The sequence below is a fragment of the Callorhinchus milii genome, unplaced genomic scaffold (assembly GCF_018977255.1).
Source record: "Callorhinchus milii isolate IMCB2004 unplaced genomic scaffold, IMCB_Cmil_1.0 Scaffold105, whole genome shotgun sequence".
In the NCBI taxonomy this organism is placed as follows: Eukaryota; Metazoa; Chordata; class Chondrichthyes; order Chimaeriformes; family Callorhinchidae; genus Callorhinchus; species Callorhinchus milii.
In genome coordinates, this window is record NW_024704846.1 from 58,360 (window position 1) to 82,580 (window position 24,221).

The 24,221-nt window shown below is 45.7% G+C and overlaps 1 protein-coding gene across 3 annotated transcripts in view; it reads left to right on the forward strand.

Moving 5' to 3' along the window:
• Window positions 1–1,725: 1,725 nt before the first annotated feature.
• Window positions 1,726–24,221, forward strand: part of LOC103190576 (phospholipase D1) — a 33,054-nt gene continuing 10,558 nt past the window's right edge. The window contains exons 1-11 of one of the 3 annotated variants that reach the window (XM_007911410.2): window positions 1,726–1,939; window positions 12,748–12,901; window positions 14,187–14,320; window positions 15,308–15,453; window positions 15,871–15,994; window positions 17,726–17,791; window positions 18,403–18,461; window positions 20,030–20,122; window positions 21,482–21,634; window positions 23,372–23,521; window positions 23,759–23,842. In XM_007911410.2, coding sequence (XP_007909601.2) covers window positions 12,784–12,901; window positions 14,187–14,320; window positions 15,308–15,453; window positions 15,871–15,994; window positions 17,726–17,791; window positions 18,403–18,461; window positions 20,030–20,122; window positions 21,482–21,634; window positions 23,372–23,521; window positions 23,759–23,842 — 1,127 coding nt within the window. In that variant the 5' untranslated portion in view covers window positions 1,726–1,939; window positions 12,748–12,783. Of the gene's footprint in view, window positions 1,940–2,163; window positions 2,224–12,747; window positions 12,902–14,186; window positions 14,321–15,307; window positions 15,454–15,870; window positions 15,995–17,725; window positions 17,848–18,402; window positions 18,462–20,029; window positions 20,123–21,481; window positions 21,635–23,371; window positions 23,522–23,758; window positions 23,843–24,221 lie in introns of those variants that run through there. The other 2 variants (XM_007911409.2, XM_007911411.2) reach the window with 2 other exon arrangements.

Consider the following 24,221-nt stretch of genomic DNA (forward strand, 5'->3'; position numbering starts at 1 on the left):
GAGGATAATAATTCTGTCAACATTTTTAAAACATAAAAAATTATAATTTATTAAGCATTGCCCCCACCCCCCGGAAAAGCGATCCGCTAATCGACTAGCAAGCGGGTTCCGACTTACTACTAGGTAAACAGAGGTGGGTGCGTGTGTGTATAAGGAAACTTTCCTAATGTTTCGCCCTGCCTGGGAATGGAATCTCTCTCTTTCCCCCCACCCCCACCACTCCCCTCACTTTCTGCGGCAACTTGGTACCCGTGGGGAGGTTTTGAAGAAAAAAAACTGCAAGGGACCGAACGGCAAAGAGAAAAAAAAACTGAAAAGAAAGGACGTAAATTCAGAAGGACTACAACTGTGGGACGGATTTGCAACCCCCACACTTAACAAACTCTGTCTGTGAGGCGTGAGCTGCGATATTTTTCAACGATTCGCAAGCTTTTTCCTTTCGATCGATCCTTTTTGCCTTCTAAAGAGCACCCGCTGGCTTCCAGCGGTTCAATCAGCCAACGGCTGGGGGCCTGGTGAATTGCTGGTGGTACCTTGTTAGAGGAAACAGCTCAAAGACCAAGACAACACTGGGAGGCCGTGGACTGATGGAGCCAAGTGGAGAGCGATCACATATATCTGCACAAAGTGGCCAGGAGGTAATTGCTTTGTGTGTGAGTCTCAGTCACCCAATGTGATTAGGGGGTCGGTTATGTAGAACGCTTCCGCGAAAAGGGATTCAATTTGGGGGCTTGGAAATGGCTCATCGCCAAGTGCAAGGTCAATATTAAGAGTCGAGAAGACAAGTCTGACTTAAAAGCACTGAAACAGGCCATTTGGGCACATTCGGTTCTGTGATACTTTGTGCCGACAGGAGCCACTCTGTCTAATAATAATAATCCTTGCATTTGATATAGTGCCTCATCACGTCTTCGAGACGTCTCAAAGCGCTTCACAGGTTACACTGTAAAGTGAATTGACGGTGTATTTTGTGGCCAAACGTAGCAGCCAATTGTACACAGCAGTGGTGGATTGAGCGACCAAATTATAATTTTTTTTTAATCCAACTCTCCCATCGCTCCCTCCTTAATATTCCTCCTCTCCCCGATTCTACCCATTGTTCTTTTTGGGAAGGTATTATTACCCATGGAAAGCGATCCGCCAATCCACTAACAAGCGGGTTCCTACTTACTGCTAGGTAAACAGAGGCAATTGTGCAAAGCAGTCGTGTTTAAATCCCCCGACGCAGTGGCACTGCTCTTTAAATTGCCAAATGTAGTACAAATTCCCTTCAAATTCCATCCTCCTGCTTCATTGTTCCGCCCCAATACGAAGCCACTGCCACTTAAATCCATGTGAGACAGAAGCAAAGGCCATTTGCAAGCGAGAGACCTGAGTTCAATTCCAGGCAGAGGGCGAAACCTTGGGCAAGTTTCCTTACTCCACACAGAGCCTAATAATAATCCCTCCAAAACCCAAAACAATAATAAATTGGTCATTTTCAATCTACGACTGTTTGTGGGACATTGCTGCGCGCACTTGGCTGTCGCGTTCGCCCACAAATATACAGTCAATTCACTTTACAGTGTGTTCAAAGCGCTTTGGGACGTCCTCCCGACGTGAAAAGCGCAATATCAAATGCAAGGATTATTATTATTATTATTATTTACTTCCGCAGCGAAATGGAACTGTCCCTTTAAATCCCTGAATAAAACAGCACAACACTTATATCCAAGCCCTGTGGTGGCCCCTTTAAATATCTGCAGCATAATCAGGGAGGCCTCTGAACTGGGTCAATGCAAAAAACACCCTCAGTTTGTTTGTGGGGGAGAGAGAGAGAGAGAGAGTGTGAGTGAGTGAGTGAGTGAGTGAGTGATTCCTCTTGAAATACCAAACATTTGACAACTTTGAAATTTATAACGTACGAGAGACAGACCGCTGGAACTGTGTGGGGCTCGATGTGAGTCAGATTTTTTTTTTACGCACGCACACGCACGCAGAGAGGTGCGATTGAAAAGCTCGTTGAAAACTGTGTGCAAAGTTGCCTGCCTTGCCAACCATCCGTGCTGCGGGAAAGAGTGGAAAAACCTTCAGCTCTGTGGCGGGATCTCCCTCCGACAAATGGTCTCGCCCGAGGGATTTGGTTTACCAGTTTGAAAGAATCCTTGGAGCAAGTTGGGGCGGGGTGGGGTTGGGGGGGGTGGGGGGGAAAGAACTGCGAAGGTCTGCTGTGATCAAAAATCAGTGAGTATCTAAGTCGCACCAAGTTATGTAAGGATGACGCGCGACCCTACAGTTTTATCATTAGCCTCTTCTGTTTCTTTGAAGCCTTCTTTCGAGTCTCTGTGGCACTTTTTTTTGCGACTCGTGGGCGTGAGAAAGTGGGGACGGTGTTTTGTTCCTCTCGTCTGGAGGAATTCTGTGGTATAGCCGCTAAAGCGCTCGCCTTGCAAGCGAGAGGCTTCGATTCCCAGGCAGGGCAAAACCTTAGGCAAGTTTTCTTACGCCGCACACGTACACCCAGCTCTGTTTACCGAGCAGTCAGTCGGAACCTGTTTGTTAGTCGACTGGTAGATCGCTTTTCTGGGTGTAACAATCACTTTTTTTTAAAAAAAAAGGTCATTCAATCCACGACCGTTTCTGGGACACGGTTGTGGGCAATTGGCTGCCACGTATCGCCCGCAAACTGTATCCAGTCAATTCACTTCACAGAATGTTCTGCCAAGCGCCTTGAGACGTCTCACATCGAAGACGTGATAAGGCGCCGTGTGAACTGCGAGGAATGTTATTGGAATTATTCAGCTCAGCGGGGAGTCCGTGCTGCCTGAACCCGCACTAGAAATGTGAGCGTGGGAAGCAGCCAGTGTTTACTACCCAACCCTAAAGCTTGATGGTGGATGAGTGTCTCAGTCAGCTCGAGCAGGAACAAACCGCGCCTGTGGATAATACACTATTAAAAAAAAATCGAGTCGGCGATGCAGATTGTGAGTAGAACTGTGTGTGTGGGGCTCTCAATGATTTAAGACATTTCTTAAGATCTAGATTTCTTACTGGGAAATCTGCCTTAGCGCAACTTTGGGTATGGGAAACGACGGAACTCCCCGCTGTGGAAGTGATCGCAACAGAGCATTGTAGCCAGGTTTCTTAATAACGCAAAATCATCCACTTCTTCGAGCGCTTTCCTGAATAATAATAATAATAATCCTCGCATTTGATAAAGAGCCTTCTCACTCCCATTGAGAAGACTCAAAGCGCTTCAAAGAATAATAACGACTTGCATTTATGTAGCGCCATTCACACGGGGGGGGGGGCATCCCGGAGCGCTTAAACCGCAATGTGGAGTGACTGTGTGTTTTGTGGGCGAAACACGGCAGCCAATTGCGCCCAGCAGTGTCCCACAAACAGTCGTGAATTGAGTGATTGATTTACACCTGGAAAGCAATCCTCCGATCGACAAAAAAACCAACCTGTGTCTGGGTCCAAACCTCTCAAAGCACTTCATAGGAAACTGTCTTTATTTGTAGAGGGGTAGCAGCTAATTTGTGCCCAGCCAAGTCCCGATTTTTATCTGAAAGGAGGACGCTAGGAGACACTCCCTTCTCTTTACTAACAGTGTGATGGGATCTTTTAATGTCCACTCAAACACGCGCAGATGGAAGGGAGCCGCGTTTGATATCTCACCTGAAAGGCACTACCTTTGACACTGTGGTGGTCAGCTTGGATTGTGAGCGTGAAGTCCTGACGTGGGGCTTGAACCCACAGCTTTCTAACTCGGCCTGGGCGAGCTGCGTTTTAGTAAGCAATCAAAGGGATTGACGTGCCTTTGGCTTACCAAAGTCTTGTCTGACAATAGTGGACGTTAGTCATGTTATGTCCTGCCCGTAGTACTATTCAGAAGGATAAGGGAGTTTCTCTCTCTCTCTCTCTCTCTCTCCAGATGTTCTGGCCAACAATCCCCCAAATTCAATTGGCCATTCGTTTCATGGTTGTTTGTGGGACATTGCTGTGTGCAAATTGGGCTGCTGTGTCTGACTGCCACAAAACAATCACTGCACTTTATGGTGTATCCTGTGAAGCACTTTGGGTTATCTTCCTGACGCTGTACTAAATATAGGGATTATTAACATTCAGCCAGTTTTTACTCTAGAGGCTTGTAATTTCCCACGCAGGAAATGACTGATTTTTTAACTGGGGGAATGGGCCAGAACACGGAGAGAGAGAAAATATAACATCTTATCACGTCTTCAAGACGTCTCAAAGCGCTTCACGGGATACACTGTAAAGTGAATTGACTGTGTATTTTGAGGGCGAAACGCTGGAGCCAATTGCGCACAGCAGTGCCCCGCAAACAGTCGTGGATCCAGTGACCAAATTATTATTATTTATTTATTCCTGTATTTATCCGTTCGAGCTGTGAGTGCGAGTGCTCAGTGCGCAACGAAGTTTCAGCTTCAATGGAGCCGAAACAGAAGAGCTGAAGTGAGCGCCACTGTTACTGTGGAGATTGCTGTTCAGACCCGTGGACAACTTCCTTGGGTTTCCTGCGGCCTCCACACACGCATTGTTACGAATCACTGCAGCAGAGAGGAGTTCTGTGGCAGGAATGAGCTTGTGAGTGAATGCGTGAGTGAGTGCGTGAGTCTGTGAGTCCGTGAGTGAGTGAGTGAGTGAGTGAGTGAGTGAGTGAGTGAGTGAGTGAGTGCGTGGGGGAATGGGGCAGTTCAGAGAGCAGGTCAGCTGCTGGTTTGCTCCACACCATGAGTCCGAGCTCGCAAGTGCAAGTCCAAACTTGCACTTGTGTGTGATCGGCATTCGGCATCGAGGCTTGAGACGTTAACAAGTTAAACCTGGAAGCGTTCCACCCTTCCTTCACACGAGCCTCCTGTGTACTGGTAAATATGTTATCTAGCTGTGTAGTTCTTTCAGTGAAGAACACTACAACGCCCACATTGGAGGTGCTTTCGAGAGCAGCTTTGATCAGTTGAGCAAAGCGAGTCGAGGCAGAGTAGCTGGTACACATATTTTAAGGCGTCTGGACCTGAATTGAATTCATTCCTAAAAAGGGTTTTGTGCAGTTGCAAATGACGGTAACTGGCAGGGCACCACCCATGTCCACTCCGGATGTAATTTAGAAGAGAAACGAGATATCTCTTCAATCAAGAGTTGCGGAATTCACTTGATACAGAGTCGGTGGGAATGAGTGAGCGACGTTGCTAAATACTTGGCTGGTAAGGGTAAGAAGAAAAGGCAAACATGCACATTGTTTTGCTATGGGGTCCAAATCCCTGACTGTCCAGCCCCTTAGGACATCCTCCCAACGCAAAAGGCGTGGTGTAAATGTAATTTGTTGCTGTTGCTATCGTTGTTAGCAAGTTGATGGTTGGGTTTGCCTACAAATATACGGTCACCACACTTTTGAGACGTTTACATGGAGGTGCTATCAAATGCAAGTGGTATATTAATCCTGCGTTGTTTTTGTGTGTGATTTGTGTTCATGATAGACCTACAAACCTTGCTCTCCAAGAGAACCTAAGAATTTCCTAAGCAAAAGAAGACCAAAGTCCATCCAGTTCGCCTTCCACCATCCTGGCAGTCGCACGACATGTCATGTCCCAAACTATATATTGTATTACGAGATGCTTCTCCTAACAGAAATCTATCTCGTTCTTCAAAGAATCAACACTTTCTGCTTCCGCCGTCTGCCTAGCGGAGCCTGTTCCGTCAATTAGGCATCATACAGAGCCTCCAGGAGGAATTTATATGATTCTTAATTGAAACTTTTCCAATGAAATAAATATACAGCCACCACATTTGACAGTAAATCCCGTGAAATGCTTGGAGCTGTCCTCCCAGTGCGAAAGTGCAACTTTCAAATGCAAGTGGAGTCCGGCAGTTCAGAGGTTAGAGCGCTCGTCTCGCAAGCGAGAGGACCTGGGTTCGATTCCCGGGCAGGTCGGGCACGAAACGCTGGGCAAGTTTCCATACCCCACACGCCTCTATTTACCTCGCATTAAATAGGAACCTGGTTGTCAGTCGACTGGCTGATCGCTTTCCCGGGTGTTAATAATCCCTTAAAAAATGTCACTTAATCCACCACTGTTTGTGGGATGTTGCTGTGCGCAATTGGATGCCACGTTTTGCCCACAAAATATACAGTCAATTCACTTTACAGTAGATTCTGTGAAGCACTTTGAGACGTCTCGAAGACGCGATAAAGTGCTGTATCAAGGATTGTATATTATAATAAATGCAAGATAAGTCACGTGTTGGAGCGGCACACCTTGCTGGTGAGATGACCTCAGTAGAAGCGCTCTTGCGAGAGATTTGATAGCCTTGCTCCTGATGTGAAATGAGCTGCAAAAGTGTGAATTTGCATTGTGTGCTTTTATGAAAATTATTTCAGGAAATGTTTTGTAAATTAGGAACTAAAGGCTAATAGTTTACCAACATGTGACCTGCTGGCTGTTTATATCTCTCTCGCTAGTTCCTGCACTGTAAGTGTTTGAGTGTGGTACACAAAATGCTGTTTCTACAATCCTCCATTATGGTTATATATTATAATAATCCTTGCATTTGATATAGCGAATTATCACGTCTTTGTGATATACTGTGAAGTGAATTGACTGTATATTTTGTGGGTGAAACACGGCAGCCACTTGCGCACAGCAGTGTCCCACAAACAGTCGTGGATTGAGTGACCCAATTATTATTATTTGTCTTCTTGAGGGATTATTATCAGGCATGCGGAGGAAGGAAACTTGCCCAAGGTTTCGCCCTGCCAGGAATTGAACCCAGATCCTCTTGTTTGCGAGAGCTACCAACGAGACCCACTCTCCGCTCTTATCCCATAGGCCTGCAATTTTTTTTTCTTTTCAAGTAAATATCCAATTGCCTTTTGAAAGCTACTATTCAATCTGCTTCCACCACCCTTTCAGGCCGTGCATACTAGACCGGCAGTCTCTGGGTGAAATTTTTTTCCCTTGCCTCCCCTCTGGGTCGTTTGCCAATTACCTTAAATCTGTGACCGACACCCACCAGAGGAAACAGTTTCTCTCTATGTACTCTATCAAAACCCCTCATAATTTTGAACACCTGTATTAAATCTCCCCTCAGTTGGTCATTCACTTCACAGACACTGCTGTGTGCAAACTGTTTGTCTACAGAATACATTCTACAAGTGTAGCGCTCTGAAGAGATGTTTTGACCGTGAATGTCAAATGCAAGGATTATTCTTTGTGTGAGATTACCTCTTTATGTGAGAGGTCTTGCAAGCAGAATCCTTTACTATTCCACTATATAAAAATTGCTTGTGGGACACTGTTATGCGCGTTTGCTCTCAAAATACACATTTACAATTCACTTAACAGTATCATTTGAAGTGCTTTGAGACAGCTTGAAGACGTGATAAGGCGCTATATCAAATGCACGGGTTATTATTATTATTATTTTTATGACCTGACTTACTGTATGTGCAGACAGAATAAGCCATTTTATCTGGAGGAGTCAGTGAAATGTTTGCTTAACAGCAGGGACTAATCATGTGCTTTTCATAATCTCAAGAGGCTGCTGTTTCAGATGCATTCTGTCCTTGTGGGTTGCTGACAGAACCCACCCAGTACATATATTACCATATCAGGAACTGTTCCAAGTTGGTTTGTTTTCTTCAGAAAGTATTGTTCATAATTCATAACTCGGCATTGGGCTCCGCCACTGTCAAATGCTCTGGCGCTGCTACCTTGATGGGTAGCGATCAATTGATACTGATCCCTGATTCAGTGGCGATTTGACGAATCTGTCTAAACCAGTTTCAAGTGGATGTTTGCAAACCACTGATACACAGCCTCAGCTCTGTCGGCCTGGCTTTTGTCACTGTTTAGTTCTCTCATATCTGTTGGCTGCATATAGAGTTCAAAACCCTCGTCTTCAAAGCCCTACTCCTTTCTACCTCTGTGACCTGCTAACACCATACAGACCCTCAGCCTCTCTGCCCCCACCCTCTGGAACTCCACCCCACAGTCCCTTCGCCTCGTTCCCACCCTCGCCTACTTCAAAGCCCGTCTCAAGACCCTCCACTTTGACCAACCCTGCATTCGGTCACCCCTCCTACCCCCACCCCCACCCCCCCCACCGATCCCAACCCCTAGCTAACAAATCCGTGACTGTCCTGACGTCCTCCTGACATTAAAGGCGCTGTACAAATGTAACTTGTTGTTGTCGTTGCTGCACGGGGGAATTTGAAAACTCTTGAGAATTGGAATCTGCGATGGTTTCTCTGATTGCGTGGTTTAACTTGGGTGACAGTGATCGGTACGGAGTGGGCAAACAAGTTTATAACTGATATGAAGACAAGGTTTCAAATTGCATTTAAGGGTAAGGCAGCGTAGGTTGCCACAGGAGACGTGAAGTGTGTAGATTGGCTGAAATCTTCAGTGAATGTGGAACTGGGCAACAAAACATGTTATGTACTGGAAGGCAGGTCAAGGTCACTTTGAGAGCAAAAACTGCTGTGCCTTTTGCATTCAATAATCTCTAGAAGCGCAGTACAAACCTACATTTGATCACTGAATACTATGGGAAAGAGCAGAGTTTTGTGCTGTCTGACCAAAGATAGAACCGTGGAAATTTAAGGCACAGAAGAAGGCCTTTCGGCCCACTGTGTCTGTGCAATCCCTTCAGTGCCATTTACCTGCTCTTTCCCCGCATCCCTGTAGCTGTCTTTCTAAGGTATTTCGGATGAGACGTTAACACTGAGGTTTAGGCTCGACTGCGCCAACTCCCTGCTTGTCTGCCTTCCCAACTCTTCCCTCCGCAACCTGCAGATTATTGTGTCCTCTCCCGCACCAGGCTCCATGACCTTATCATCCCCACCCTCGCCTGGCTCCACTAGCTCCCCACCCCCGCAGAGGATAGAGTTCAAAATCCTAGTCCTCGCTTTCAAAGCCCTCCATGGCCCCGCTCCTCCCCTAACCTCTGTGACCTGCTAACTCCATATCAACCTGTCTGCTCCCTCTGCTCAGCGGGCTCCTGCCTGCTCCACGTCCCCCGCCCAGCCCACCATCGGCGGTCGGCCCTTCAGCCTCTCTGCCCCCACCCTTTGGAACGCCGTCCCGCAGTCCCTTTGTTTTGCTTTCTCCTTTGCTTCCTATCAGGTCTTTGAGACGTCTTAAAAACACTTCACAGAATATACTGTAAAGTGAATTTACTGTATTTTGCGGGCGAAACGCGGAAGCCAATTGCGCCCAGCAATGTCCCACAAACACTCGTGGATTGAGTGACCAAATTATTACTAATATCTTTTGAAGGGTTTATTACATCCGGAAAAGCGACCCATCAATCGACTAAAAACCGGGTTCCTACTTACTGCGAGGTAAACAGAGGGCTGTGGAGTAAGGCAAACTTGCCTGAGTTTTCGCCTCACCCGGGAATCAAAACTGGTCCTCTCGCTTGCGAGGCGAGTTTAATAGATGAGAATTGTAGCAGTTCTAAGTACAACTGACGTCTCTGTCACTGGAGTAATGAGGATGAAAAGGGAACATGATCCAGGTCTTTAAATGGAGAAAGGCTCGTGTGGCATTGATGCAATCAGGCTATTGAGCTTCACTTGCGAAAGAAGACAAGGAAGAGACATTAAACCCAGCTCCCATCTGTGCCCTGTTCAGGCGGAGGTTAAAGATCCCGCAGCGCTATTCGAGAAGAGAGTTTCCCTCCCCAGTGTCCCAACCAACAACCCCCAAATAAAACAGATCATTCACTTCGTAGCTGTTTGTGAGACGTTGCTGTGCGCAAATTGGCTGACAGCTACGCCCACAAAACACCAGGTCTCTACGTTTTTACAGTAAAGCGCTTTGGAACATCCTATCAAGGTGAAAGGCGTTGGTTGTGTCAAATGGAAGGATTATTGTTATAAGTTCGCCAGCCTAAGATGAGTCGAGTTGTGTACGGGTTTTTTTATATATATTTGGGAAAACACGGCAGCTATTTTGCACGCAGCAAAGCTCCACTAAGAGCCATGAAGTGATTAAGCGGTATATCTGGCCAGAACACTGGGAAAAGCTGCCTTTGTTGTTCAATAGTCACAGGATCTTTAATTTGCATGGACATGGTCTCTGACAAAGCATCGCTCCCCCAGCTGAATGTGAGAGCTGCTAAATCAGGCTGACACCCTATTCGATCACTTCCGATTTTCACCTCAATTTTAAGTCGCCATGGCTTATTTGAATTTGCAGCAGTAACCTTCTGAGTGTCGTATTTAAGCTCCTTTAAAGCCCCGCGATCTGTATAATAGACAATGCACAGGGGATGATAAACTCGTCTGAGTATCAGGACTCTGCTATTTTCTTGATGAATGGAAGGCAGTAATCTAATCTGCTTTGTTTCATCCCTTACCCTGTCATGTTAAACTCTCAATTTGATTACCTTAATATAACCTGATCTCTGAGAGATTTTCATTTTCTCTCAGCTCCTGAGAAGCGAATGGCCTGTATTGTCCAATGTAGATCTATGAGACATAGGAAGAGGCCATTCAGACCCTGGAGCCTGATCCGCCATTCTATAAGATCGTGGCTGATCTGTACTTCAACTTCAATTACCCGCCTTTGCTTCACATCCCTTTGATGCCCTTATCTAACAAACATCTGTTCAACTCAGTCTTGAAAATGTGAATTAAGGTTGCTCCCCTGATTTATCAGTGGACTGTTCCTGCAATGTCATAAACGTAATCCCTGTTATAGAATTACGCGGTTTGTTCAACCCATAGCCCCAACCAATTGGAGTTTTGCCTAAAGAGCGGGGGGTAGGAGAGAAAGTTGTTCCCATAAAGTGAGAGGATGGGGCATTGCAATGTCTGAGAAAGGGTGGGGTTAACTGTTACGATGACTTGGGGCTAATCAAGTAACACGTTTGAATAATGCAATAGGCAGAGACATATGCTTCCTGGAGTTGGGTGTTTCGTCAAAGGTTGCATGTAGCTGCTTGAGAATTGCTATAATGCTGGTTCTCGGTTGCCGTTCACTGCAGGAACAACGGAACTACTATATTGTGTGCATGTGCTGTTGCTGCTAGTGTTCAGGGGCTGCGTTCAACAGGACGGAGCCACACAAATAGGGGCATGAACAGAAAGGAAGGCGATGGGTGAGTCAGGTTGACATTTATTCCACAGGGAGGAGTTTCCTGTGGAAAATCACAAGGCTTGGTGTGCCTTCCCACGTTCTGGCTGTTTTTATTAGCAATTCCTAAATTTTTATGGATTCTTTGACAGACCACTGCAGTACAAGGCAATGCAATTCTCTCCCTGCCTGACTCAGTGATAATATGATAAGGACAAGTTTAGGACAGACATCAGGAAGTTTCTTACACTGATGTGAATCGACAGCAGGAACAAACTAGCAGAAAGGATGGTGGCATATTAAATGTAGTTGACATTTCCAGTGTAAACATTGTAGGAGGTGGTGAGATGTCAGGTGAGGTTACTGCAAATATGTTCTACCTGCTTTTACACAGCGCCCCTCACGCAGTGTAGCGTTCCTGAGTGCTTGACAGTGGCGGAGCACGACACCGAGCCGGGGGGAGGTGACCGTAAGCACGGTCGAAGAGGAAGGTCTTCAGGCATGATCTGAAGATGGGGAAGGAAGAGAGCAAGGTGGAGGGGTTGGGGGGAGAAAGTGATAAGAGTTTCGGGTCGTAGTGGCTGAAAGCGTAGCCACAGAGGGCACGAAAGACAAGCAGGAGGCCGGAGCCAGTCGAATGGAGGCAGCAGGTAGAGGGTTGGGGAGCGAGCGGGTCGGGGAGGTAGGGAGGTGCTAGGGCATGAAGGGATTTGAAAACGAGTGCGAGGAGCTTGACATCGAATAAATGTAAGATTTCAGTTTCATAAAGAAATCATAATCCCTGCATTTGGTATCGTGCCTTTGGGTCAGGATGTTCTAAAGTGCTTCACAGTGAAACAGAGCGTCTGCATATTTTGTGGGCAAATGTGGCAGCCCAATTCCAGCAATGTCCCACAAATAGCCATGAAATGAAGGGCCAATTTATTTGGTGGATGGTTGGCTAGGGGAGGTAGCCTTCTCTTTTCGAATAGTGTTATGGGATCTCTAATGTCTACCTGAACAGGCAGACAAGAAAGGGCCTTGGTTTAACGTCTCATCAGAAGGATGGCACTTCTGACAGTGAAACGCACCCCAGCATTGCAATGGAGCGTCAGCTTAGACGACGTGAGTTCACGTCCTGAGGTGGGGCTTTGAACCCTTAACTCTCTGAAATGCAGAGAAGAGTTCTGCCGACTGAGCCAAGCTGTCGTCAAATTTTATTTCACTTGTTGAAGAGGAAGCAGTTTATTTTCATTTGTAGTTCTTTAGTGCCTGAGGATGAAACTGATAGCTATTCATTTTGTGTAATCTTAAAACCGACTGACAGACAGAAATATGCCATCTTTGTCTCAGCGGAGCATTTAAGCTGTCTATTCACTGCAAGGCTCCCGGTAGACTCACAAAGCAGTTATATGTACGCGGTTTTTCCAAACCTCTTCCACGCCCAGGTTTTCCTTATCCCCGTAGTGATTTTCCTTCAGTTCCCACTTCCCCTTGCACCCTACAGGAATGGAAATTTTGGCTTGCTGTTCTTAACAACGGTCAACATTTCAATGTGCATGAAACATGAGCGTGAAACATTTTAACACCGACTGCTCCATGATGTAATTCTGTCATTTGAATCTATCTCTTCGCCTCTCGACGTGAAAGGCGCTATACAAATGTAATCTTCTTGTTGTTTTAGGTGATTTGAGGAGCTGTTCCTATTGAGCCCTGAAGGATGTCACACCGAGAGTTTATTGAGGTTTCCACCAATGAACGAGAGATACAATTTGACCCGAATGAGCTCCAGCTGGATGAGGATTTCATTGACCACGTTGATGGGGAAGACAATCCAGGTAAGACCTTGCTTTCTGCTTTAAAACGTTGTTGGGTTGAATGAACGTGGGTATATTATCGATGAAAATAATAATAATCCTTGCATTTGATACCGTGCCTTATCACGTCATCGAGACGTCTCAAAGCGCTTCACAGAATATACAGTAAAGTGAACTAATGATAAAAATAATCCTTGCATTTGATATAGTGCCTTATCACGTCGTCAGGACGTCTCAAAGCGCTTCACAGAATAAGGTGTAGTGACTGTATATTTTGTGGGAGAAACATGGAAGCCACTTGCGCACAGCAATGTCCCGCACACTATCGTGGATTGTGCAGCTACACCAATCCATACGTACAGCGTTAGTGTGTGAACCTGTGGTCACATGAGAACAGGCGAGTTGAGTATCACGCTGTCATGTGCTTTTAAGTAGCTCTGACTGGATCTGATTATAGAAGTGCTTGCAGTAACTGTGCTCCTCATCACACCAAATTTGCTATTAGGATCCAGCTTGGCTGTGGTGCTCATTCCTCGTCTGTCATTGTCCCCTAACGGCAGCGAAATGTGATCCTAAATTCTAATTTTTATTTTAATATCTAAACTAAAGCAGCACAAGGACAGATCTCAGGGGTATATAGAAACAGGAGTAGACCATTCAGCCCCTTGAGCCTGTGAATCTTTTAACCGTACAGCATAGAAGGAGGCCATTCGGCCCATCGTGCCTGGGCCAGCTCTTTGAAAGAGAGCCCGTTCCCCCCCTCTCTTTCCCCACAGCCTTGCAATTTTTTTTTCCTTTTTAAGTACCTATCTAATTCCCTTTTGAAAGCCACTATCAAATCTGCTTCCACCACCCTTTCAGGCAGCGCGTTCCAGATCGTAACAACTCACCGTGTAAAACAATTTCTCCTCATCTCCCCTCTGAGAGATATTTGTATTAACTAATTTGTCAGCCTTAACTGTGAATATCAGCAACTATTCAATTGTGTTCGACATAATAGCTGGCCACTAATACAGTCCAGCAGCACCCACAACTGTGATGCCGGCCATTGCTAGAGAGCGACTTTTCCCTATCCCGGTTAGATACTGAGACTAATTATGATAATAATAACAGTAATAATAATAATAAATAAGCACTCGAGACACTATCCGGAGTGAAGGGCGCCATCTAAAAGCAAGTTGTTGTTGTAATTATCGGCGTCCCGGTCACAACTACTCGCTGTATAAAACTGTAACTTCTTGTGCTGCCTTTATTTGAACGAAACCTATTGAATGTTTTACAATGACAGCTATAAATCTGCTTTCAGAGAAGTTCCTGAGTCCGTTTTTATTGGTCTACAACATAAAGCCTTTCAAAGAGTGCAACCGACAGGTGTTTATGAGAGGAGTCCCAGTGATTGCTTACATTGAAGGCATTGAGCGTCACCTCCGGGGATTCAAGGTGAACATTTATAGCATCAGTAATAATAGTAATAATAATCCTGCCGTAGAGGAGGTAGAGAGGAGAGTAACAACGATGATCCCCGATGTTAGAGGAATGAGCTATGAGCAACAATTAGACAAGCTAGGAACTCTTCGGTCTTGAGAGAAGATGCCTCAAAGGAGACAACAACAATAACAACAAATTACATTTCATTAGCGCCTTTCATGAGACCCTGTAGAGGTGTATAAAATGGCATTTAAAAAGTAATCCCAGTTCTTTCTTTACCCAAAGGCTAACCAACTGGAACAGGTTGCCAGGAGAGGTGGTTGAAGGCCATGGGATCTTTAATGTCCACCCGAAAAAGCTTTAATGACCTCTGACAATGCAACAACAACAACTTGCATTCATATATAGTACTTTTCAAGCAGGGTAGCGTCCCAAAGCGCTTGACAGTGGTGGAGCACGATGTCGAGCCAGGGGGAGGGTGGGGGGATGTGACCGTAGGCACGGTCGAAAAGGAAGGGCTTCAGGCGCAATCCAAAGTTGGGGAGGGAGGGATAGAGGAAAAGTATTCAAGAGTTTCAGGGCGTAGTGGTTGAAAGCGCGGCCACCGATGGTGGAACGGAGAGCACTAGGGACATACAGGAGTCGGTCACAACCCCAGCACTGTGTTGGAGAGTCAGCTGAGACTATGTGAGTTCCAATGATGTGGGGACTACTGACTCGGAGGTGAGAGTGCTACCGACTGAGCCAGGCTGATTTACAGCGGGTCCTTGTCGGACAGTTGGTCAGAAAGGTGCTGGTGTTTCGTCTTGCGAGCTAACCTTCCATAACATAACATGTAGGAGCAGGAGTAGGCCATTCGGCCCTTCGAGCCTGCCCCGCCATTCAATCATGGCTGATCTTCTAATCTAACTCCAGCTAATAACCTGACCCTGCCTTATCCCCATATCCCTTAATGCCTTTTGCAATAAGAAATCTATCCTTTTTACGTCTTTGCTGAAGGTGCGGCCGAGCACTCTCTACATGGTGCGGATTGTGCACGGCGACTTCACGTGGACGGTGAAGAAGAAATTCAAGCACTTTGAAGAACTCCACCGAGAACTTCTGAAGCACAAATTAAAGCTCCAGGTCATTCAGCCCTTAACCAGGTATGTTTCCCCCTCATTCAGTCTGAGTGCCAATCCTTGTTTGAGTGAGCACCACATCCTATTAGTTAAGTCAACAAACTGAAGACTAACGTAGCTGCACATCTGTTCCAACGTTATGCCGTTGGGGATGAACTGCGGAATTCTATGAGTGAATTTGAGTCAGACTACTCAGTGTGGGGGACACTGCTGTGCGCTGTTGGCTGCCGTGTTTCGCCCACAAAATACTACGTCGCTCCATTTTTCAATATATACTGTGAAGCGCTTTGTGACGTCTCAACGACATGATAAAACACTATATCAAATGCAAGGATTATATATTATTATATTATGAAGCGTTTTGAGGCGCCTCGACGATACAAGGCGCTATGTCAAATGCAAGGACTATTATTATTATATTATTATTATTATCATCTATAGGCTTAAATCCATTCATGGGAGGGGGCATGCATCAGGAGCCAGGCAAGAACCAAGGGCTGCCTCAGTACCAGCTCTTCCTCGCCAGCCACAGTGGACCTCCATGAGAAGTGCTTCTAGTAAACAGGTAAGTCAAGGGGGGAACCCATCTCTGGCTCAATGAGAGTGAGCGAAAGACCGCTACACACTGGCTTTACTCAGTCTGATATTTGGTTACCTTAGAGCCAGCTCAGCCTGAAGCAGACTTGTGTTTTTCTCTCTCTCCCCAGCCCCAGCCCCCAGCCCCCACAAGGAGGATTTTTTTTCTCTCTCTCGTGGAATTGGTTTGCATCGTTGCCGTTAATGATCCCGAATCCAATTATATCACCAAGACATTATTGCCTGATAGCAGAGCTAAGGAAAAGATGCCTGAGGGCATTGATGGGCTACTATTAAAATCTCTGGCATCCTCAGGATAATTGTGTCTTCTTGCAAATTGTGCAATGACGCTGGAGGTCACATAATTTCTGCTGTCTACAAAATGCAATAGCCTGTGCTCCGAGCCAGCTATGATATCCATCAGAAAAGCCAGACTACAAGCGGGGGATTGTGTGAGAGCTTGGCTCAATTGGTAGCACTCTCATCTCAGTCAGAAGGTTAGGGTGGTGGTAGGGGGGGGCAGTGCTGTGTTGTTGGCGGTCCCGTTCTTCGTTACATTAAACCGAGTCTCCATCGTCTGCCTGTTCTGGTGGACATTAAAGTTCTCATGGCCTTATTCGAAAAGAGAAGGGAGTTTCTCCCGGTGGCCGAGCCAACAATTCCTCCCCCTTCCCCCCCATTAAATTTGGCCATTGACTTCACGGCTGTTTGTGAGACATTGCTGTCCACAAATGACAGAGTCACTGCACTTTACTGTATAACACGTGAAGCGCTTTGGATTGCCCGCCCGATGGTGACAAGATGCTGTATCAAATATAATCATCATCATTATTATCAAAATATAAAATTGGCCACTCGTACCCCGGTTGTTTGTGGGTCACTGCTTAGGGTAACTGGCGGTTGCTTTTCGTCCACAACCTACACCGCCAATCCACTTTACAGTATACGCTGCAAGACATCGCAACGATGTGATAATACCAAATGCAAGGATTATTATTATTATTATTGAAGGTTAAAGACGAAAGTCTGCACCCAAAACCTTGATTTTATCATTTGTCATTCCCCACGTCATGAATTCTGTGTGGTTTGACATGTGGTAATAGAAAAATTACTCTGCCAACTCTTTGCTCTCCCCACGCTGTTTGCACTGCGTGTGTCTGTTGGGTTATGGTTGCAGCACATCGACTTGTCTACCCACACTCACAATGGGGGGTTGCGGGCACCGTGTGCAAGAAGCGAAAGGAAATGCAGAAGATGCATAATGATGTGTGGGAGTGAATATATGAATTTGAAAAAAAATATTAAATAATTTATCCATCTGGGCTTTTGGAGTCCTGTAGCTCAGTGGTTAGATCACTTGCCTCACACGCGAGAGGACCTGGGTTTGATTCCCGTGCTGAGCGAAACGTTGGGTAAGTTTCCTTACGCCACACACACGCCTCCGTTGACCTAGCATTATGTAGGAGCCCAGGTGTTAGTCGAATGGCGGATGGCTTTTCCGGGAGTAATAATCCCTTCCAAAAAATAATAATTAGGTCACTCAGTCCACGACTGTTTGTGGAACACTGCTGTGCGCAATTGGCTGCCGTCTTTCGCCCCCAAAATATGCAGTCAATTCACTTTACAGTTTCGTCTGTGAAGCGCTTTGAGATGTCTTGAAGACATGATAAGGTGCTATATCAAATGCAAGGATTATTATTATTTTGTTGTGTATTTTTAGAAACGTCTGGAAGAGTATCTGAACATACTGCTTGAGAAGACTTTCTACAGAAACTACCATGGAATGGTAACATCACACCCTGACTTCTCTTCCTCCTGATGTCTGTCCTACGATTTCTAAGGGTATCTTCCGAACTTCCGATTTCAGTCTTCTGGTATCTCCGTTAGGAGCTTTTTGGGTTACGTCTGATTTCCTTCATGCCCTCTGTATCCTAACTCCTAAATCAGGAGACAGTTTTTCACTCAAAGGGGAGTGGAAATCTGGAACTCTCTCCCTCTCCCAAAAGGCTGTGGATTATGGCTCGATCCATTCACATTTTGAAGACTGAGGATAGAGGTCCTGTTAGGTCAGGGGATCAAGAGATATGGGGCAAAGCCGGTTAACTGGAGTTGAGTCATGATCTATTAGAACAGCGGAACAGGCTCGAGGGGTTGAATAGCCTCCTTCTGTTCATATATATATATATATATATATATAAATTATGTATGTATGTAGCTGACCATGATTGGAAGAAGCTCTTTGTTAACTTTTCTATGACCTAGTAGCTTCATTCTAACAGGAATGAGATACACTGACAGGCTGACTGCTTTCTATTTCGCTGTGCAACTCTGCTTGGGAGTCTGATGCTTTGCTTTGGGTCATTAAACGGCAGTTAAGTTCCATACATTTCATTTCAGATGGCATTTCTGGACGTGAGCGAATTGTCCTTCGTTCAAGACTTGGGTCCGAAAGGATTGTAAGTGAATTTTTTTTTTTTTGTCCAATTGAAATTGAATGCCGCAGAGTAACTATGCCAACTGAGCCGAAAGGGTTCAGAACATTTTGGCCAATGGTGGTTGTTTGCATATGTGTGTGTCTGTGTGTTTTCTCCTTTTCTAAGTGATGTAGAATAAAGCTGGACAAATGAGTGTCTTCTAAACAGACATTTTACATTAGAATTGATTGTTTGTGGACACGCACTGACTGTTCTATTCTGATCCCATGATTGCTTTTATCTTAGTATGCCCCGCAGCACTTTTTTCTTTGTTCCCTTTATAAAAACGAACAGCTGATTTCAAAGCTGAAGTGATCGGCGGAACAGCCCGTGTATAATTTTCCAAGGTGACATGTTTTGACGAGAAGATGCTGCATTGCGTGTCCTTGAGCTTTGCCAAGATGCTTGCCGATTGGCAAGTACTGCGACTTGTGCGTTGACATTTTGTGTCAGCATGCTAACTATTTGGGTTGTTGTAGAGCAGGGGAAGGTATGGGTTCAAGTCCGATCTGACCCATGACAATGATAATTCTTACATTTGTTACACCGTCGTTCAAATCAGAAGGACATTTCAAAGCACTTCACAAGATATACTGTAGAGTGGTGTGAACGTAGCAGCCAAATTGCATGCAGCAATGTCCACAAACAGCCATGGCAATGACCACATTTATTTGGGGGAATTGTTGACCAGGTCACCTGGACAGAGAAACTCCTTTCCCTTTTTGAATAGTGCCATGGGACAGGCAGACGGGATCTCGGTTTAGAGTCTTATCTGAAGGATGGACCTTTTAGCAGGATGAAGGACAACTGGGACGGAGCATCTCATATGGGTAGCCCCATTTCCGAGCAAAGAGTGATGGTGGCAGTCTGGGTGCATGGCTGGGAGAAGGGGTCAACAATAACAACAAATGACGTTTACACAGCACCTTTCACGTTGGTAGGACATCCCAAGGTGCTGGACAGTCAGGGATTTGGAATCGAGCAGGTGGTTGAGATCTGGAGGGGTGGAGGGCAGGGAGGTGGGGAAAGGAGGGTGCGGTTGAAGAGGAAGGTCTTGAGACATGCCTTGAAGGAAGCAAGAGAGTGAGCGAGGCGAAGAGACTGTGGGATTGAGTTCCAAAGGTTGGGGGCAGAGAGGCCGAAGGCCCGAGTGTTGATGGTGGGGTTTCCATCAGTGAAACATACTGGGATCTGCTGAGAGAGATTTGCAAAACAACAGATCCTGGAGATATCCAGTTGCTCAAGCTGATTCTCTGGAATCCGATCTCAAGGTTCACTTCCTGAATCTAGAACGTGGCCAAAGGAGTCTTCTCGTGTCCAGCAGAGTTCTTGAACATCAGTTGAGTCATCTGAAAAGTTCCCGGCTTTAGTTTTCTTGCTAGGATAGACGATAAACAAACTATATGTGTGCGTGAATGGTCCTAGCCAGCTGTCTCTCATTGAATATGGATGGTGGCAAGCAGAATAAACATATTGACATTGAGTTTAGTGAAATATACATGATTTAGTGTCTTGGGGTCAAAGTGTGAGCTTTCGTTTGCTATCGGCAGGGAAGGCATGATTGTAAAACGCTCCGGAGGACACAGGATTCCTGGCTTAAACTGCTGTGGCCGACATCGGGTTTGTTACAGGTGGTCAAAGAGGTAAGTGTGAATAATAATAATCCTTGCATTTGATATAGTGACTTATCACGTCTTCGAGACACCTCAAACTGCTTCACAGAATATGCTGTAAAATGAATTGACCGTATATTTCTTTTGGGAGAAACGTAGCAGCCAATTGTGCACGGCCGTGTCCCACAAACAGTCGTGATTGAGTGACCAAATTATTATTATATATTTTTTTAAAGAGACTATTACATCTGGAAAAGCGATCCGCCAATCAACTAACAACCAGGTCCTTACTTACTGCTAGATAAACAGAGGCATGTAGAGCAAGGAAACTTTCCCAACATTTCGCCCTGCGCAGGAATCGAACCCTCTCGCTTGCGAGGCGAGTGCTCTAACTACTAAGCTAGTGGCTTCACATGAATACTTAGTGCAGAGTAGATGACTAATATTTATATGTTGTCAGTAGTAGGTAGGAGGAAATATTTTGTGACAGGAGGCACACATAAGGCAACTGGTATTAGGTAGGAGTCAATTGTTCTCATTGTACTCTGTGTACTGTGCAATTCTATTAATAAAAACTTATGGAGATGGAAAAACAAATCTCAGTTCCCTTCCCCCTCCTGCCTCAACACTGTTGGGCCAACAGTATCAAAGAAACCAGATTTTAGGATAATGGCCTGAAGATTTCAGACAAAACATCACTAATGTTAGCAATTCCGTGGATTGTCTGTTCAGCACAACATACTGATTCAAGCTCAAAGTCTATTCCATGCTCGTTATTGTTGCTAAGCACTCTTCCACGTGGTAAAATGACATCCTTCAGGAACTTAAATACTTCAACAAGATGTCTCGTGGACATCCCCAATCTTCTCTAGCCTATCTTGATATCTTGGATGCTTAATTCTATTCAGTTTAGTTGCCCCTTGACTTCCCAATGCTGAGATGCGCTCGGTGCAATAAACTGTTGACAATTATACGCAGTACTCCAGAGAAGGTCACGTAAAGAAATGCTCCCAGTTCATAGGCCAAAAGGGCTGTTTGGGACTGTTGGCCAAACTGAGTCTTTATTTTGTCAGCCGGGTGTCTGACACATGTGGAAACGTACTGAGTGGGATGACTCCCTGCCGGTGACTGGTCTGCCCTCAAAGATCCATCCTTTTGGTTGCTGAGGGCCAGATGACCTATTTGAGAAAAGTCTGCGGGCCCATAAGCAAGCAATATTTTTGTGTTTCCCTTTCAGAAACATAACAACATTTACGGCTTATGGAGGGAGCGGGTAGAGGGTGGTTGGGAGAGGTGGGTGGCGGATGAAATTAGTCTGCCAGTTGGACCAACCTGATGTAACCTTACGTGAGTCACACGAACATCACTAAATCTGACATTGTTTTGCAGGTGGATGGTTATTAAGGATTCCTTCTTGCTATATATGAGACCCAGTAATGGGATCATCTCCTTTGTTTTGCTGTTTGACAAAGGATTCAATGTCCAAGTTGGCAGCAAGGATACTGGTGCTAAATATGGAGTGATGATTGAAAATCTGTCCAGGTTTGAGGCCTTTATTTTCTCTGGGTGTTTTCTCTTTACCTCAGCTTCTGTGTACGGTATTTGGTGTCTGTCATTTATAGGTGTACTGTTACCCAGTAAATGGATTGCAGTTTAGACCTTCCCACAATAGCTTGACTGCTGATAGTCAATGCCTTGTATCAAACAACAACACATTCATGCAGCGCCCCTCATGCAGGGTAGCGTCCCAGAGCGCTTGACGGTGGCGGAGCATGACACTGAGCCGGGGAAGCGGGCAGGTGACCGTAAGCACGGTCGAAAAGGAAGGTCTTCAGGCACGACCGGAAGATGGGGAAGGAGGGAGCAAAGCGGAAGGATTGAGGGAAAGTGTTCCAGAGTTTCAGGGCACAGCATAGTGGCTGAAAGCGCAGCCACTGATGGTGGAACCGAGGGCACGAGGGCAAGCAGGAGGCCGGGGCTGGACGAGCGGAGGCAGCGGGTAGTGAGTTGGGGGGGTAAGCAGGTCAGAAAGGTAGGGAGGTGCCAGGGCATGAAGGGATTTGAAGACGAATGAGAGGATCTTGAAATCGAACAGAGTCCTTGGTTCAATTCTAATTCAGGGGTGGGGGTTTGTTTGTGTACTGATACCAAGCTTTAACAGGATGCCTCTGTGCCTGCAAAAAATCTCAAAGTACCGTGTGCCGACGCAGAACAGTCTCACAGCTTTAACACACGACTTACAAACTCTCAGGTTGCTCACATTTTTGTAGGCAAATATAACAGCCTCTTTGCATCGAGCAGACACAAACAGCCATGAGGTGAATGACCAATTAATCCGGAGGGTTTTTTGGCCAAGGCACCGGGACAAACTCCCTTCTCTTTTTCAAGTCTCGTGGGATCTTTCAAGCCTACCTGGCTAGGCAGGTAGAGCCTCAGGTTAGCATCCCATCTGAATGTTGCCTCAGCCTTTCAGTGCCTTGGGACGTCCTCCCGACGTGAATGCTGCTATACAAATGTACAACAACTTCCATTTAGATAGTGCCCCTCATGCAGGGTAGCGCCCCAGAGCGCTTGACAGTGGCAAAGCACGACACCGAGCCAGGGGTAGGTGACTGTAAGCACCGTTGTTATTGGTGCCTCCTCCTCCAACTGGACTGCCACCATGAACTGTAAGATCCAGACCAATGTGGGGCTTGATTCCCACTATCTTCTGATCCAGGGGAATGCAACCCAGCAACTCTGAACTCACATCTAAAGACAAATTTGCTCCCCTGAGGTGGGTTGGTAACCAGAGGACACAGCTTTAAAATAACTGGCAAAAGAAACCGAGGGGAGATGAGGGGGACCTTTTTTTTTTTACCTGGAGATATTGTTACGGTCTGGAAAGCACTGCCTGAAAGGGTGGTGGAAGCAGATTGGATAGTGGCTTTCGAAAGGGAATTGGATATGTGCAGTATTCGAAAAGGAACAATGTGCAGGGCTATGGGGCAAGAGTGGAGGAGTGGGACTGGTTGGATAGCTCTTTCAAAGAGCCGGCGCAGGCAAGATGGGCCGAATGGCTTCCTTCTGTGCTGTAAGATTCTTAAGAACGGAAAACAACAACCCCCAAAAGTCTTAATTTTCATCAAGGCTTTGTCTAGTTCAACATTCAGTGTCTGCGGGGCTGTGATAAACCGGCATTAACTCCTCTGGGATTGGAAAGTGAACACGGCACCTTTAGAAACGCCACTCATCCATTCCCGCAATTTTTTTTTGATTTCTTTGCAATTTGTTCTCCAGGACGTTAATCATCAAATGCAGCAGTTACCGGCAGGCGTGCTGGTGGAAACAGGAGATAACCAATCTGGCTGAAAGGCACGGTCAAGATTTCCTGACGGAGCATCGATTTGATTCTTTTGTTCCAGCCCGACACAACATTCTGGCCCGATGGTAATTCTCACTCCCTTTGTATAACTGCTAAACTGCTGGTTAAAGTTCCTGTCAACTGCCTGATCCTGTCTTCAGAGTGAAATTAACTTTCCCCCCACCCTCCATTGAACAGAATGTCTTGCGAAGAGCTAGATCTCTGATGTTTTCGGCCTTGCACCTGGCTAAAAAAACGCCAGTCGACTCTGAAGGAACCGAACCCATCAGAGGTTTGCCCTAATGATGGCTTCTTGCTTGTAGGTTTGTGAATGGCAGTTCGTATTTCTCTGCTGTAGCAGATGCTTTGGAACAAGCTAAAGCTGAGATCTTCATCGCTGACTGGTGGTGAGTTTCTTGATTTTTTTTTGGTGATGGGGGAATGAATTGACTACCAGGAAATATACAGTCAATTCACTGTACAGTATATTCTACGAAGCACTTTGAGACTTGATAAATCTCTCAAATGCAAAATTTGTGTATTGCGTTTTTTCAAAGAAAAGTGCAAATTAATGTCTTTCACCCTCTGATTATTTATTCTTCCAGTTTACACAGAACGCGTTGATTAAGCAGCAACGAGATTGTGCACTCCGGAATCATAAATCAAAATGACTAATTCAATGACTGTTTGGAACAAGCAGCATTTTCCCATTGCTTGGGTGTTTTTTTTGTCAGCTAGAATATCCGACACATGCAGAAACCCGTCACTGTGCTTAACAGTATCCGA